The sequence below is a fragment of the Schistocerca gregaria genome, chromosome 4 (assembly GCF_023897955.1).
Source record: "Schistocerca gregaria isolate iqSchGreg1 chromosome 4, iqSchGreg1.2, whole genome shotgun sequence".
Lineage (NCBI taxonomy): Eukaryota > Metazoa > Arthropoda > Insecta > Orthoptera > Acrididae > Schistocerca > Schistocerca gregaria.
In genome coordinates this window covers 550,662,065-550,678,105 of record NC_064923.1, presented here as the reverse complement: position 1 = coordinate 550,678,105, position 16,041 = coordinate 550,662,065, and the positions used below count along the sequence as shown (strand labels likewise).

Genomic DNA, 16,041 nt, shown 5'->3' with positions numbered 1-16,041 from the left:
ACAGAGGGTGTGATTCTGGTTGATTTTTTGGAGCAGGGATGCACAATAAATTCTGTTCAATACGTCACAACCCTCAAAAAACTTAGAGCACGTCTTCAGCGAGTTCGCCCAACAAAATCAATGGCAGATGTTCTTCTTTTGCATGACAATGCAAGACCACACACCAGTCGTCACACCTCTGACGAGATTGTCAAAATTGGATGGGAAGTTTTGCCTCATCCCCCATACAGCCCTGACCTGGCACCATCAGACCTCCATCTGTTCGGGCCACTAAAAGAAGCTCATCGTGGGATTCATTTTGAAGATGAGGAGGCCGTCAAAACATCCGTGCGTCAATGGCTTAGGAAGCAGAGCTGTGATTTTTACCGTGCTGGGATACATGCCCTTGTTCAAAGATGGACCAAAACTGTAGAGATGGGCGGAGATTACATTGAAAAATGACAAAATGATCCTCAATGTTGTGGTTTTCAACCTATGTAATTGCATTTAAATTTTCTGACAATTAAACGTAGAAAAAAAAATAGGAGGCATTACTTTTTGACTGACCCTCGTAGACATGCCACTGTTATTGACTGGTGGGTTAAAATGGCAAAGCCAAAGTTGAGGAAGGTTCTTATTCAATACAGTGCCCAGAGCGCAAGGGAAATGCACTATAGAGTATTTTTGGACCAAATAGTTTTTGTGAAATCGAATGATAAGTCTGTCAAAGCAGTCGGAACACCATGTGTTAGCACAGGCGAGCAGTGTAGTGATGACAAAATCGCGCACAGCGCGGAATGCGGGGAGCACGTATATGTAGCAGCGAAAGGTTTTATGCGGAAGTGGTGGCTTTACTAATAAACAGCGCGATCCCCCCGAAACATAAGTTTGCGAACTATACTATACTATGGCGCTGCTTCTCTTGACGCGTGCGTCGTTTGCAACTGGCAACGCAGCAATCTCCCGCGTGTGGGCGGGTATGCGCTAGCCGCCAAGATAAAAGAATTGAACTATAGAAATGGACGGCATATAAAGAACGTAGGGGGGACGCGGAAAACAGCACAGTCGTCATCGTAATGTAGAAACGGAGCGGTTTATCTGACGTCAAAACGAACGTGATCATCGGATATCGCGCCAGGAGTGTAATCATTTCCGAAACGCTTGAGTTTGTAAACTGCTCGCGTGCCGCAGCGGTTTATGTATACCGTGCTTGCCAAAATAGCGCGATCCAACATCGGCACCGAAGAAACGGTATTACGCCACTGGCGATAGGGCTGAACGACTTCTGAAGGGGTGTGTACGGGTGAATGGACACGCAACTGTTGACAAACTGACTGGCCTGACGAATCGAGAGGCTATCGACGCTGTCTCGTAGGCACCCGTTCAGTGAACGTTGCTGTTGCGTAAGGGCCTCTGCAGCAGGCGTCTAGTTAAGGCACTGCTGAGGGCTGTTCACAGGCGACGAAGGCTGGAATTTTTACGCCTGTACTGCAACTCGATGTTCAGTGAGTGGTGACAGGTGGTCTTTCCACGTGGGTCACGTTTTTTGCTCCATCGGGTACGTGGTCTTTGGAGTGTACGACGTGAAACGTCTGAAAGTAAACACCCTGCTACCGGGAAGTTGCGTTTATGGTATGCGGGACGTTTACGTTGCATTCCCTGAGTGATCTCGTCATTATGGAAGTCAGAATGGATCAACGTAAGTATCCATCTATCTTTGGGGACCACGCCCACACTTACGTGCAGTTCGGTTTTCCTCGGCACGACGGCATGTATCAGCACTACAATGCAACTTGGAACATGGCTAGCAGTATACGTGCGTGGTTGGAAGAGCACCTGGATGAGTTAACGTACTCCCCGGGTTACCAGACTCACTGGATTTATACCTAGTCGAGATTCTGCGGGGCCGGGCAGTTCTAGGCACTTCAGTCCGGAGCCGCGCTGTTGCTACGGTCGCAGGTTCGAATCCTGCCTCGGGCATGGATGTGTGTGATGACCTTAGGTTATTTAGATTTAAGTAATTCTAAGTCTAGGTAACTGATGACCTCAGATGTTAAGTCCCTTAGTCCTTAGAGCCATTTTTTTTATTTTTTTTTCTGGATCAGTGGGATCACATCGAGTGGGATGTTTGCGCCCTGGATCCTCAGCCGAGAATGTAAGCGGTACTGAAGTCGGCATGGCTCGACATCTTTGTCGGTACGGTTCCTTCGAAAATCTAACTGACTCTCTTCCTGAACGTTTCTCACTGCAAAAGATGGTTATTCGAACTTCTGACTAGCGGTGACATTACTAAAAAAAATGGTTCAAATGGCTCTGAGCACTATGGGACTTAATATTTGTGGTCATCAGTCCCCTAGAACTTAGAACTACTTAAACCTAACTAAGCTAAGGACAACACACAGTCATCACGAGGCAGAGAAAATCCCTGACCCCGCCGGGAATCGAACCCGGTAACTCGAGCGCGGGAAGCGAGAACGCTACCGCACGACCACGAGATGCGGGCGGTCACATTACTGTTAATAGTGTCGAAGGCTAGAGCTGTAGTAATTAATTTTCCTGCTGAGCTACTGAACAATGAAGTAGAACAATTGACTTACCTGAGAGAAGTCTATGAATATTCGAGGTATAAAATTTGAGCATTGTTATCTTTTTCTGAAAAATTCAGTTAAATGTTATAAAGGAAAAAGTAACAATAAAGAGCAGAAAATTTCTTGGAGATCAAAGAAACGCAAAGGAATTAGGAAAGCGATATTGGCACTAAGCACAATTTTAGAAAGAATCAACTCTGACAGAAAAAGTTTCCAACGTCTATTTACTTTAAGAAGGCAAGCGACAAAGAAGACTGAAACGCTCTATCTTGAGAACCGAACAAAACTAGAAAACAGGACCAAATTGAACGAAAAAAAGAACGAGTGTTGAACCCTTGATCAATGGATGGCACTGAAATGCCATTCTACAACGCTGCCCATTCAGTTGCGCTTCCCGGATTAAAAAACTGCATAACTTTAGCAAATACAGTCCCTCGGAAAGGTTCAAAGCTGATTTTTCTTTTTAAAACTTGTGAAGAACATTAACAGCCTGATTCACGTCACTGTTTAACGCTGTGTACGGGGCAGGAACCAGCGTCGGTCATTGTCTCACTAAGTATTAACAGCGGAACAATCAGTGCCCAACAGTATACAGACTGCGACAATACACGATTTTTGAAATAAAATTACATAGGTGAAGCATGATAAAGAAAAAACGTTGATGACTGTTAATACATTAGAATACCTTGAAGTTTCATTTACAGTACCATAGAAATAAGATACCTAATAGGCAAGTAGGACCTACTTCCAGCAGCGCAACCACACCAACGTACGTGTGCTACGACTACTGACCAATCAATGCGTTTACGTTTGTTTACATCAGGTTTTTTCTTATGATAAACAATGTATGGTACAGATGTCTTCACGCTTATTTAAAATTCGTTCACGTTTTGCTAGGGTTTGGTTTCGTAGGAATCTACTCTGCAGCTTTCTGCACTCTCGTAGTCCACTACTGGCCATTAAATTTGCTGCACCATGACGATGACGTGCTACAGACGCGAAATTTGACCGACAGGAAGAAGAGGCTGTGATATGCAAATGATTAGCTTTTCAGAGCATTCACACAAGGTTGGCGCCGGTGGCGACACCTACAACGTGAGGGAAGTTTCCAACCGAATCCTCTTACACAAACAGCAGTTGACCGGCGTTGCCTGGTGAAACATTATTGTGATGCCTCGTGTAAAGAGATGAAATTCGTACCATCACGTTTCCGACTTTGATAAACGTCGGATTGTAGGCTATCGCGATTGCGGTCTATCGTATCGCGACATTAATGCTCTCGTTGGTCGAGATCCAATGACTGTTACAGAATATGGAATCAGTGGGCTCAGGAAGGTAATACGGAACGCCGTGCTGGATCCCAACGGCCACGTATCACTAGCAGTCGAGATGACAGGCCTCTTATCCCCGTGGCTGTAACGGATCGTGCAGATACGTCTCGATCCCTGAGTCAGCAGATGGGGTCGTTTGCAAGACAACAACCATCTGCACGAACAGTTCGACGACGTTTGCAGCAACATGGACTATCAGCTCGGAGACCATGGCTGCGGTTACCCTTGACGCTGCATCACACACAGGAGCGCCTGCGATGGTGTACTCAACGACGAACCTGGGTGCACGAATGGCACAACGTCATTTTTTTCGGATGGATCAAGGTTCTGTTTACAGCATCATGTGTGTTTGGCGACATCGCGGTGAACGCACATTGGAAGCGTGCATTCGTCATGGCCATACTGGCGTATCACCCAGCGTGATGGTATGCGGTGTCATTAGTTACACGTCTCGGTCACATCTTGTTCGCATTGACGGCAGTTTGAACAGTGGACGTTACGTTTCAGATGTGTTACGACCCGTGGCTTTACCCTTCATTCGATCCCTGCGAAACCCTACATTTCAGCAGGATAATGCACGACCGCATGCTGCAGGTCCTGTACGGGCCTTTCTGGATACAGAAAATGTTCGACTGCTACCCTGGCCAGCACATTCTCCAGATCTCTCACCAACTGAAAACGTCTGTTCAATGGTAGCCGAGCAACTGGCTCGTCACGATATGCCAGTCACTACTATTGATGAACTGTGGTATCGTGTTGAAGTTGCATGGGTAGCTGTAACTGTACACGCCAACCGAGCTCTGTTTGACTTATTTCCAGGCGTATCAAGGCCGTTATTACGGTCAGAGGTGGTTGTTCCGGGTACTGATTTCCCAGGATCTATGCACCCAAATTGCGTGAAAATGTAATCACATGTCAGTTCTAGTATAATATATTTGTCAATGAATACCCGTTTATCATCTGCATTTCTCCTTGGTGTATTAATTTTAATGGCCAGTGGTGTACCTTTCGCGTTGGGAACGTCACAAGGTTTATTGGAAAAAAGATTCGTGGAGGACACTACAACTAAACATTCTTTTGAGAGTCTCTGAATACGAGTCGAATACTCACTGCCATCACCACTCCAGTCAGTGTTCTGATAGTTTTGGTAAGAAGCTTCGTAGTCGGGATCGACGCAGGATGTTTCGCCATCGAACCCCAAGTAGTTGGTGAGTCGCTCCAGCGCCGAGTCCCCGCTGGTGCTGCGCAGGGCCTCGCAGTACTGCTGCACCGTGCTCATTCCGGTTCTGTCGACCGCGTTGTACTGCACCAGCCCGGAGAAATTGTTGGCAGCGAAACTGATCAGCCCCGCCACATCGTACTCTTTGGACAAGTCCAGCGGTGAGCAGAGCCTGCGTAGAGTCAGTGGTCGACAGTTAACTCCTCCCTGTTGTACTCGAAACACTTACAGTAAGGCCCTCAATGTAACCAAGCGCTTACGTATAGTAGGCAGAATAACTTCTATATTGAACGTTATGATCCAGGAATAAGTTAAGATATCAATATCCATATATGAAGGTAGTATCTGTTCCCGAAAGAACAGATACTATTGATGACCGTGTAGCTTCTCTAGAATAAAATGATACTTAAATCGACACCCTAGCTCCAAACAGGCGTTGATATACATCAGTGGGTACATGTTGAAAATGTGTGCCCCAACTGGGACTCAAACCCTGGATCTCCTGCTTATATGGAAGACGCTCTATCCGTCTGTATCACCGATGGCACAGAGGATAGTGCGCCTGCAAGGACTTATCCCTTGCACGCTTCTCCTGAGACCCACATTCCCAACATGTGCACACCACTACATTCGTAGTGCACCTGACAGATGTCTGCCCATGTATGTATGTTGTTTGATGTATCTCAGCACCTGTTTGCAGCTAGGGTGCCGATTTAATTATCATTTTATTAATACATAGGTTTGTTTCTACCAGAAAAAGACGACGAAACTGCAGTGAGGGGGCAATATGTGCAGTCTATGACAACCGTGTCATCGCAATACTTGTGCTACGGGTCTTTAAGAGAGTTGTGTCCCTTCAAGATGGGTCCGACAACGATAACGTATGATCAGAGTTTCCGTGTACTCTCTGTAAGGGATGCCGCAGAGAATGTCGCTTTGAGTCAAAGTAATGTCTCCAGAATCTGGAGCAAGTTCTAGCAACAGGGTTAGCTGAGAATCGGCGCGACAGTTACCGAGGAAGAAAAACAACAGGTGCGTATATCTGCATATAACAGCAAGCAGAAGCCATAAATACAATGCAACAAGTCTACGGTGGCAGTTCTAAACATTAAACAGGAGTGCAGGTGTCAACACGAACGATACGAAATAGGCTCCATGAACAGGGATTACGTGTCCGAAAACCTTTGAAAGTTCTTCCTCTAAATCGGTTTCGGAGAGATGTTCGTGTCGCATGGGCACGAAACCACGATTTGTGGATTAGGTAATAGTGGGGCACAACGTCACAGTCTCCACTCTGACAAAATTAATATTCGTATACGGACTCGACGAGGACAACGGTTACACCCTAACTCCCTTATACCACCGCTCTTATCAAGGCTGTTCAGTCATTCAGTCATATTTTAGCGTGGAATCATGTATGGTCGCAGGACACTCCTTGTGCCACATGCGAGGATGACTGAAGTACTGGTACAACATATTTGCAAGGACTGTGGCTAGATTTGGTGAATATATTGGAGCACGAATCACGGTGATGGACGACAATGCACGCCCTCGTCGTCATAATCTTGTGAACGCCTTCCTATTGGAGCATAGAATCTTGCGGATACAACGGCGTCTGTATTCTACAGACCTCACCTGTATCGAGAATGCATGCATCATGGTAAAACGAACGGTTTACAGTCGTCCTGTCCCACCAGAGACCTTACAGGGCCTCAAAGAGACTGCTGTGGAGGAATGGACAATACTCCATAGTGTTATCCCCACAAGGAATATCACTAACTCCAATTACGAGGAGGGCCGACTGGTTCATAAACAATGTCTCATCCAAGAAGACAGTGAGATTAAACTGTAGCATTTGCAGCGTAATCTTCTGTAAGTTTTTTATGTTTCTTGTTGTTGTTGTTGCTGTTGTTGTGGTTCTCAGTCCAAAGACTGCTTTGATCCACATCTCCATGTAACTCTATCCTGTGCAAGCTTCTTCGTCTCCGAATAACTACTGCAAGTTACATTCTTCTAAATGTGCTTAGCGTATTCATCTCTTGGCCTTCCTCTACAATTTTTGACCTCCACGCTTCCCTCCAGTACTAAATTGGTGATCCCTCGATGTCTTAGAAAGTGCCAGACCAACCGATCTCTCCTTCTTGTCAAGTTGTGCCACAAATTCCTCTTCTCCCCAATTCCATTCAGTACCTCCTACTTAGCTAAGTGATCTACCCATATCATCTCGACCATTCTTCTGTAGCACCACATTTCGAAAGCTTCTATTCTCTGCTTGTCTAAACTGTTCATCTTCCATGTTCCACTTCCATACATGGCTACACTCCATACAAATACTTTCAGAAATGACTTCCTGACATTTGAATCTATACTCGATGTTAACAAATTTCTCTTCGTGAGTAACGCTTTTCACCGCGCGAGATTAGACGGCCGGTTTAAGGCGCTGCAGTCATAAACTGTGCGGCTGGTCCTGGCGGAGGTTGGAGTCCTCCCTCGGTCATGGGTGTGTGTGTTTGTCCTTAGGATAATTTAGGTTAAGTAGTGTGTAAGCTTAGGGACTGATGACCTTAGCAGTTAAGTCTCATAAGATTTCACACACATTTTAACATTTTTGAAACGCTTTTCTTGACATAGCCAGTCTACAATTTTTATCCTCTCTGCTCCGATCATCATCAGTTGTTTTGCTCCCCAAATAACAAAACTCATTTACTACATTGAGTGTCTCATTTCGGAATCTATTCTCTCAGCGTTACCTGATTTAATTCGGATACATTCCATTATCCTCGGTTTGCTTTTGTTGATCTTCATCTTATATCCTCCTTTTCAAGACACAGTCCATTCCGTTCAGCTCCTCTCCCAGGTCCTTTGCTGTATCTGACAGAATTACAATGTCGTCGGCAAATCTCAAAGTTTTTATTTCTTCTCCATGGATTTTAAATCCTACTCCAAATTTTTCTTTTGTTTGTACTGCTTGCTCAATATACAGATTGGATAACATCGGGGTAGGCTACAACTCTGTCTCACTCCCTTCTCGACCACTGCTTGCCTCGACTCTTATGATTGCCATCTGGTTTCCATACAAATTGTAACTAACCTTTTGCTTCCTGTATTTTACCCCTGCCAGCTTCAGAATCTGAAAGAGAGTGTTCCAATCAATGTTCTCAAAAGATTTCTCTGAGTCTACAAATTCTAGGAAAGTACGTTTGCCTTTCATTAACCTATCTTCTAATATATGTCGTAGAGTCACCATTGCCTCGCGTGTTCCAACATTTCTACGGAATCCAAACTGATCTTGCCCGAGGTTGGCTTCTACCAGCTTTTCCATTAATCTGTAAATAATTAGATCTGTTATATATCTATATAAATCTGTTAGTATTTTGCAACCGTGACTTATCAAACTGATAGTTCGGTAATTTTCACACCTGTCAACACCTGCTTTCTTTGGGATTGGAATTATTATATTTTTCTATAAGCCTGACTCATACATATTGCTCATCAGGTGGAAGAGTTTTGTTATGACTGGCTCTCCCAAGGCTATCAGTATTCTAATAGACTGTTGTCTACTCCTGGGGCATTTTTTTGACTTATGTCTTTCAGTGCTCTTCGCGCAGTATCATATCTCCCATTTAATTTTCATCTACATCCTCTTCCATTTCATAATATTGCCCTCAAGCACGTCGCCCTTGTCTAGACCCTCTATATACTCCTTCCATCTTCCTGCTTTCCCTCCTTTGCTTCGGACTGGTTTTCCATCGAGATCTTAATATTCATACAGGTGGCTCTCTTTTCTCCAAAGGTGTCTTTAATTTTTTGTCCACTAGCCATCACTGGTTCGCAATTTTGTACTTCCTGTCGGTCTCATTTTTGAGACGTTTTTATTCCTTTTCGCCTGCTTCATTTACTGCATTTTTATACTTTCTCCTTTCATCAATTAAATTCAATATCTCTTCTTTCACCGAACGATTTCTTTTTACCTACTTGATCCTCTGCTGCCTTCACTGTTTCATCAAAACTACCCATTCTTCTTCTGCTGTATTTGTTTCCCCAATATTTGTCAATTGTTACCTAATACTCTCTCTGAAAGTCTCTATGACCCATGATTCTTTCAGTTTATCCAGATCCTATCTCCTTAAATTCCTACCTTTCTGCAGTTTATTCAGTTTCTATCTACATTTAAAAACCATTAAATTGTGGCCAGAGCCCACTTATGCTCCTGGAAATGTCTTACAACTTAAAACCTGGTTCCTAAATCTCTGTTCTACCTTTAAATAATCTATCTGAAACCCGCCAGTGTCTCCAGGCCTCTTCCATGTATACAGCCTTCCTTCATGATTCTTAAATCAAGTGTCAGCTATGATTAAGTTACTCTCTGCGCTAAATTCTACCAGGCGGCTTCCCCTTTCGTTCCTTACGCTTTAGTCCATATTCACCTACTACTACTCCTTCTCCTCCTTTTCCTACAATCGCATTACAGTCCCCCATGACCACAAAATTTTCGTCTCTCCCTCAAGCTCCTCCCTTCCCCCCCCCCCCCCCCCCCCCCACCAACGGCAACGTGCATGATTCATGGGGGGTTCTATGTTTGTCGGATGTAATTGTGTTTATCTTATCTGTTTTTGTTTTCATATTACTATACCTGACAGTACAAAATCGTTTTTTTTCCCCTATTATGTCCGGCAGTGACAATAAAACAGTATGGAACATTTACATTTATTTTGACCCCTATAAGTTGTGATTTAACACAGCACTCCACACTATCTTACGTAAGACTTTTAATTTTTGAATAACTGCAGCACCCTGCATCCATTACAGACATGCAACATTCTAGGAGTTATCTGTAGTAAATGTGTGGAATGTAGTTAGTGGTTTGGACCAGTGGATTTTTCGAAAAGAGGCTAAGTAACTGCACAATTACCTGCTGGCGGAAGTTCGAGTTCTCCCTTTGGCAGGGGTGTGTGTGTTTGTCCTTACGATAATTCAGGTTAAGTAGTGTGTAAACTTAGGGACTGATGACCTTAGCAGTTAAGTCCCATAAGATTTCACACACATTTGAACATTTAGCTGCTGGCAGCTTCTAGGAATGGTGTGATGCCAATGGCTGAGAGAGGTGTGTTTGCCGAATGATCGGCGAGTTGTTGACTCTTAGTCAAATATTTTTAACATGACCCTGTGTTAGACGAAGGTGTATTACGACTTGACCATAACAGCTGCACGAAGTCTGAGAATTTTCTCCGAAGTCTCGACCACCAGCAGAGTAAATCAGATTTTGGAGTCGCAAATGAATGTCTGTTTCAGCGTATGAACTTCCAAACGTCCGTCATTTAGAAGCTGTGCACACCTGTGACTGTTCTACCTAAATTTTATTGTAGACGCTGGAAGATAGGGGATTCTTTATTAACGTTATGCATCCTATTTTTGCGAAGTGCTTTGCCAATAGTATGTTTAAGTCCGTATAATTATAAAGAGATTCCTTTTAGTCATGTTTGCCATAATTGTCTTTTCGTCATAGTTCTGTACCTCTACATTAGTTATTCGAACTACTCATTTCTTTTGATAGCAAGATCCCTTTTGTTGTCATCCGTGGCACTCTTACGGCACAGCGGTGCATCGACGATGTTCTATGCCCCGTTTTGTTGTCCTTCATGGCAAGCCATTCTGGGCTTACATTTCAACAAGATAATCCCTGCCCACACACGGTTAGACTTTCTGTTGCCTGTCTTCGTACTTGCCAAGCTCTACCAGCAAAATTGCCGGATTTCTCCTGAACTGAGAACGTTTGGAGCATTAGGGACGGCACCTTCCAACCTACTCGAGATTTTGACGATCCAAAGCGCCAACTGGGCAGAATTTGGTACGGTGTCCCTATGCAGAACACCAATAACTCTCACTCAGTGTCAAGCCGAATAAGGTGGATGTTGGGAGGTTATGGGTGCTCAACTGCTCAAGCCGATTAACTGATTACATAAAGTCAGAAGTGGACCAACCGGTTATTGACTTGCTCAATCTGTAAAACTCTTTCTCTTGAATATCATCCAAATTTTCCGAAATTTTAATCTTTTGTTTGCCTGTTCATGTACATTACATCTACCGATGTCTTCGCATTCGGATAGTTCCTTCGTGGTGCGTCTTTCGAACTTCATAATTCTTATTCTACCAGAAGTAACGTATATGCACGATTTCCATCTATACCCCAATATGAAAATCTATAAACAAACTCTTGAAACTTGAATAACGACAGTTTGCCTACAGAGCCATCGTATTGTACTAAAATTGTCTCTGGTGTTAGTCACGAGCAACAAGTAATCAAGTACTACCACTCGCTGAAGAGGTCAGTGGAATGAGCAGCGCCAGCCCCCACGGTGTCCAACTCACCCGAACATCTCGTTGATGGTGGAGACTCCGGCGTCACTCTGCAGCAGCTCCTCAAACTCCTGTGTGGCTTCGGCCATAGCAGAGACACACTCTGGGTCAAACGTCTGCATGCTCTCGGCCACCACTTCCAGGTACTCTGCAACGGAAGACACGCCACGTCGGTCATATGAATTCATTTGTTCTATAGCGTTGGGTTCACAGCTGCCTTCACTCCATCACATAACAGGTTCCCCTTACTTTGCGAATGGCTTTACAACTAATGATGCATTTATTTTTGTCATCGCTGTGTAGCAACGGACGATCAAAATTCTACATAAGTAAGTAAACACGAATTTGTGCTTTCTTTTAGAAAAGAGATAATATTGTGTTGTCAAAGTGAAACAATGTCGCTAATTCGATTTTTTTTTTTTGGATGAGGTCTCTTCGGTATATTCTGGACCTAACACTAGATTTAATTCTTATAACATACTTACGTTGCTCTAAATAATATCATTGCAAGTTTCTGTATCAAACAGCGATTTAGTAAATGGAAACATGTACAATGAACTAGTTCTTTTTTCAATTTCAAATCATCATGTATACAGCAAATGTAGCTAACTAAAGCTCTTCATTACTTCTGAGATGTAGGTTTTCCACTTGTTAGTGATCTATGTGTTCACCTACCCCCAAGAACTTGAGGCTCAGGGTAGTTTCGCGGTCTGGGCGCCTTGCCACGGTTCATGCGGCTTCCTGCTTCGGAGCTTCGAGTCCTCCCTCTGGCATGGGTGTGTGTGTTGCCCTGAGCGTAAGGTGGATTAACTACTGTGCAGGCCTAGGGACCGATGACCCCAGCAGTTTTGTTCAATAGAAACTTACCACCACCACCACCACCACCACCACCACCACCACCACCACAGCAACCACGACCACCAACCCAAGAACTTAGTCCTATCTACTTAATGTACTTCATTGTTTGAAGAAACTATTTTAAAGCTAGGAGAGTTCAAATATTTTCAAATATTTTCTTAGAAAAATTTTCAGTAAGGGAACTGGATCCGATTTTTATTTTGTTTTGTATAATATGCAAAAGGATAAAACTGACGAACTCTAATAATCATAGCAAAAGTTCAGTTATGTTTATAAAAAACGATAGGAGCCACAACACAATCCTGTGGTACACTGTATCTCGTTATTTAAATTCTGAGTGCCTATTGGTATGTGATCGACATGGAACTGATATTCTCTGATTTCTGCGATGCAGAGAAGGTGAACACCGTTAACCTACTGACCTTTTATTTCAAAACATTTTAATTTTTCCATGTGGTATCATGGTAGGTCACAAATTATTCTCAGTAATACTAATTACTTATTTACTACAGTATGATAAATATAATCTGTTTAGTTGCCAACGATTTTTGATATCACAACTGTTTGCTTACTAATCGTGTTTCTCTGTATTCTGTATTTACAAAGTCCATTGTATATTTTCTTCTAATTGTTTTGAAAATATTGGCGGTCATTAGATGAGATGGTTATTCATTACTAACATTATACATAGTATTTTTGTGAAGAGGTCTGGCAACCTTATGTTTAAGTTTGTGTCATTATGAAGAGATTATTTATGGAACTAACTTAATATAGAACGAAGCTTACATGAATAACATTTTTCAAGTTATTCGGCACAATCAGGTGTCACTTGCACTTTAAGAGAACATAAGAGTCTACCCGCCCCATGAACCTTAGACCTTGACGTTGGTGGGGAGGCTTGCAAGCCTCAGCGATACAGATTAACTAGTAGGTGCAACCACATCGGAGGGGTATCTGTTGAGAGGCCAGACAAACGTGTCGATCCAGAAGAGGGGCAGCAGCCTTTTCAGTAGTTACAGGGGCAACAGTCTGGATGATTGACTGATCTGGCCTTGTAACACTAACCAAAACGGCCTTGCTGTGTTGGTACTGCGAACGGCTGAAAGCAAGGGGAAACTACAGCCGTAATTTTTCCCGAGGGCATGCAGCTTTACTGTATGGGTAAATGACGATGGCGTCCTCTTGGGTAAAATATTCCGGAGGTAAAATAGTCCCCCATTAGGATCTCCGGGCGGGGACTACTCACGAAGACGTCGTTATTAGGAGAAAGAAAACTAGTGTTCTACGGATCTGAGCTTGGAATGTAAGATCCCTTAATCGGGCAGGTAGGTTAGAAAATTTTAAACGGGAAATGGATAGGTTGAAGTTAGATATAGTGGGAATTAGCGAAGTTCGATGGCAGGAAGAACAATACTTTTGGTTAGGAGAATACAGGGTTATAAATACAAAATCAAATAAGGGTAATGTAGGAGTAGGTTCAATAATGAATTAAAAAATAGTAGTGCGGTTAAACTACTAAAAACAGCATACTGAACGCATTATTGTGGCCAAGATAGACACAAAGCCCACGCCTACCACAGTAGTACAAGTTTATATGCCAACTAACTCTGCAGATGACGAAGAAATTGAAGAAATGTATGATGAGGTAAAAGAAATTATTGAGATAGTGAAGGGAGATGAAAATTTAATAGTCATGGGTAACTGGAATTCTATAGTAGGAAAAGGAAGCGAAGGAAACGTAGTAGGTGAATATGGACTTGGGGGAAGAAATGAAAGAGGAAGCCGCCTGGTAGAATTTTGAACAGAGTGTGGTGTCACCGCCAGACACCACACTTGCTAGGTGGTAGCCTTTAAATCGGCCGCGGTCCGGTAATATACGTCGGACCCGCGTGTCGCCACTATCAGTGATTGCAGACCGAGCGCCGCCACACGGCAGGTCTAGAGAGACTTCCTAGCAGTCGCCCCAGTTGTACAGCCGACTTCGATAGCGATGGTTGACTTCTACGCTCTCATTTGCCGAGACGATAGTTAGCATAGCCTTCAGCTGCGTTATTTGCTACGACCTAGCAAGGCGCCATTATCTGTTGCTATTGGTACTGTGAATCATGTAATGTCAAGAGCAACGTTCGTCATTAATGGATTAAAGTTAAGTATTCCACCATCTACGTCCGTTTTTCTCAATTCTAATTCCCTTGTCATGTTCCAGACCTCACGCCAGCCTGCGTGAGCTGAAACGCATGCATTTCGGCTTCCTTTGGTGACCCTGTGTTGGCTCTCCTGCCAACCACAACACAGAGCATAACTTAATCATAGCTAACACTTGGTTCAAAAAGGTTGTATACATGGAAGGAGCCTGGAGATACTGACAGGTTTCAGATAGATTATATAAGATACGACAGAGATTTAGGAACCAGGTTTTAAATTGTAAGACATTTCCAGGGGCAGATGTGCACTCTGACCACAATCTATTGCTTATGAACTGTAGGTTAAAACTGAAGAAACTGCAAAAAGGTGGGAATATAAGGAGATGGGACCTGGATAAACTGACTATACCAGAGGCTGTACAGAGTTTCAGGGAGAGCATAAGGGAACAATTGACAAGAATGGGGGAAAGATATACAGTAGAAGAAGAATGGGTAGCTTTGAGGGATGAAGTAGTGAAGGCTTCAGAGGATCAAGTAGGCAAAAAGACGAGGGCTAGTAGAAATATTGAATTTGATTGATGAAAGGAGAAAATATAAAAATGCACTAAATGAAGCAGGCGAAAAGGAATACAAACGTCTCAAAAATGAGATCGACAGGAAGTGAAAAATGGCTAAGCAGGATTGGCTAGAGGACAAATGTAAGGATGTAGAGGGTTATCTCACTAGGGGTAAGATAGATACTGCAAACAGGAAAATTAAAGTCACCTTTGGAGAAAAGAGAACAACTTGCATGAATATCAAGAGCTCAGATGGAAACACAATTCTAAGCAAAGAAGGGAAAGCAGAAAGGTGGAAGGAGTACATAGAGTGTCTGTACAAGGGTGATGTACTTCAGGGCAATATTATGGAAATGGAAGAGGATGTAGATGAAGATGAAATGGGAGATGTGATACTGCGTGAAGAGTTTGACAGAGCATTGAAGGACCTAAGTCGGAACAAGGACCCGGGAGTAGACAACATTCCATTAAAACTACTGACAGCCTTGGGAGAGCCAGTCCTGACAAAACTCTACCATATGGTGAGCAAAATGTATGAGACAGGCGAAATACCCTCAGACTTCAAGAAGAATATAATAAAACCAATCCCAAAGAAAGCAGTTGTTGACAGATGTGAAAATTACCGAACTATCAGTTTAATAAGTCACGGCTGCAAAATACTAACGCAAATTCTTTACAGACGAATGGAAAAACTGGTAGAAGCCGACCTCGGGGAAGATTAGTTTGGATTCCACAGATATATTGGAACACGTGAGGCAATACTGACCCTACGACTTATCTTAGAAGCTAGATTAAGAAAGGGGAAACCTACGTTTCTAGCATTTGTAGACGTAGAGAAAGCTTTTGACAATGTTGACTTGAAAACTCCCTTTCAAATTCTGAAGGTGGCAGGGGTGAAATACAGGGAGCGAAAGGCTATTTACAACTTGTACGGAAACCAGATGGCAGTTATAAGAGTCGAGGAACATGAAAGAGAAGCAGTGGTTGGGAAGGGAGTGAGACAGGGTT

The 16,041-nt window shown here is 43.3% G+C and overlaps 1 protein-coding gene across 1 annotated transcript in view; it reads right to left on the bottom strand.

Moving 5' to 3' along the window:
- The window catches only part of LOC126267022 (putative serine protease K12H4.7), a 78,883-nt gene that overhangs the window by 14,281 nt on the left and 48,561 nt on the right, over positions 1-16,041 (bottom strand). The window contains exons 5-6 of the mRNA XM_049971795.1: positions 11,487-11,622; positions 5,009-5,289 (exon numbers count right to left, since the gene is read on the bottom strand). Coding sequence (XP_049827752.1) covers positions 5,009-5,289; positions 11,487-11,622 — 417 coding nt within the window. The remainder of the gene's footprint in view (positions 1-5,008; positions 5,290-11,486; positions 11,623-16,041) is intronic.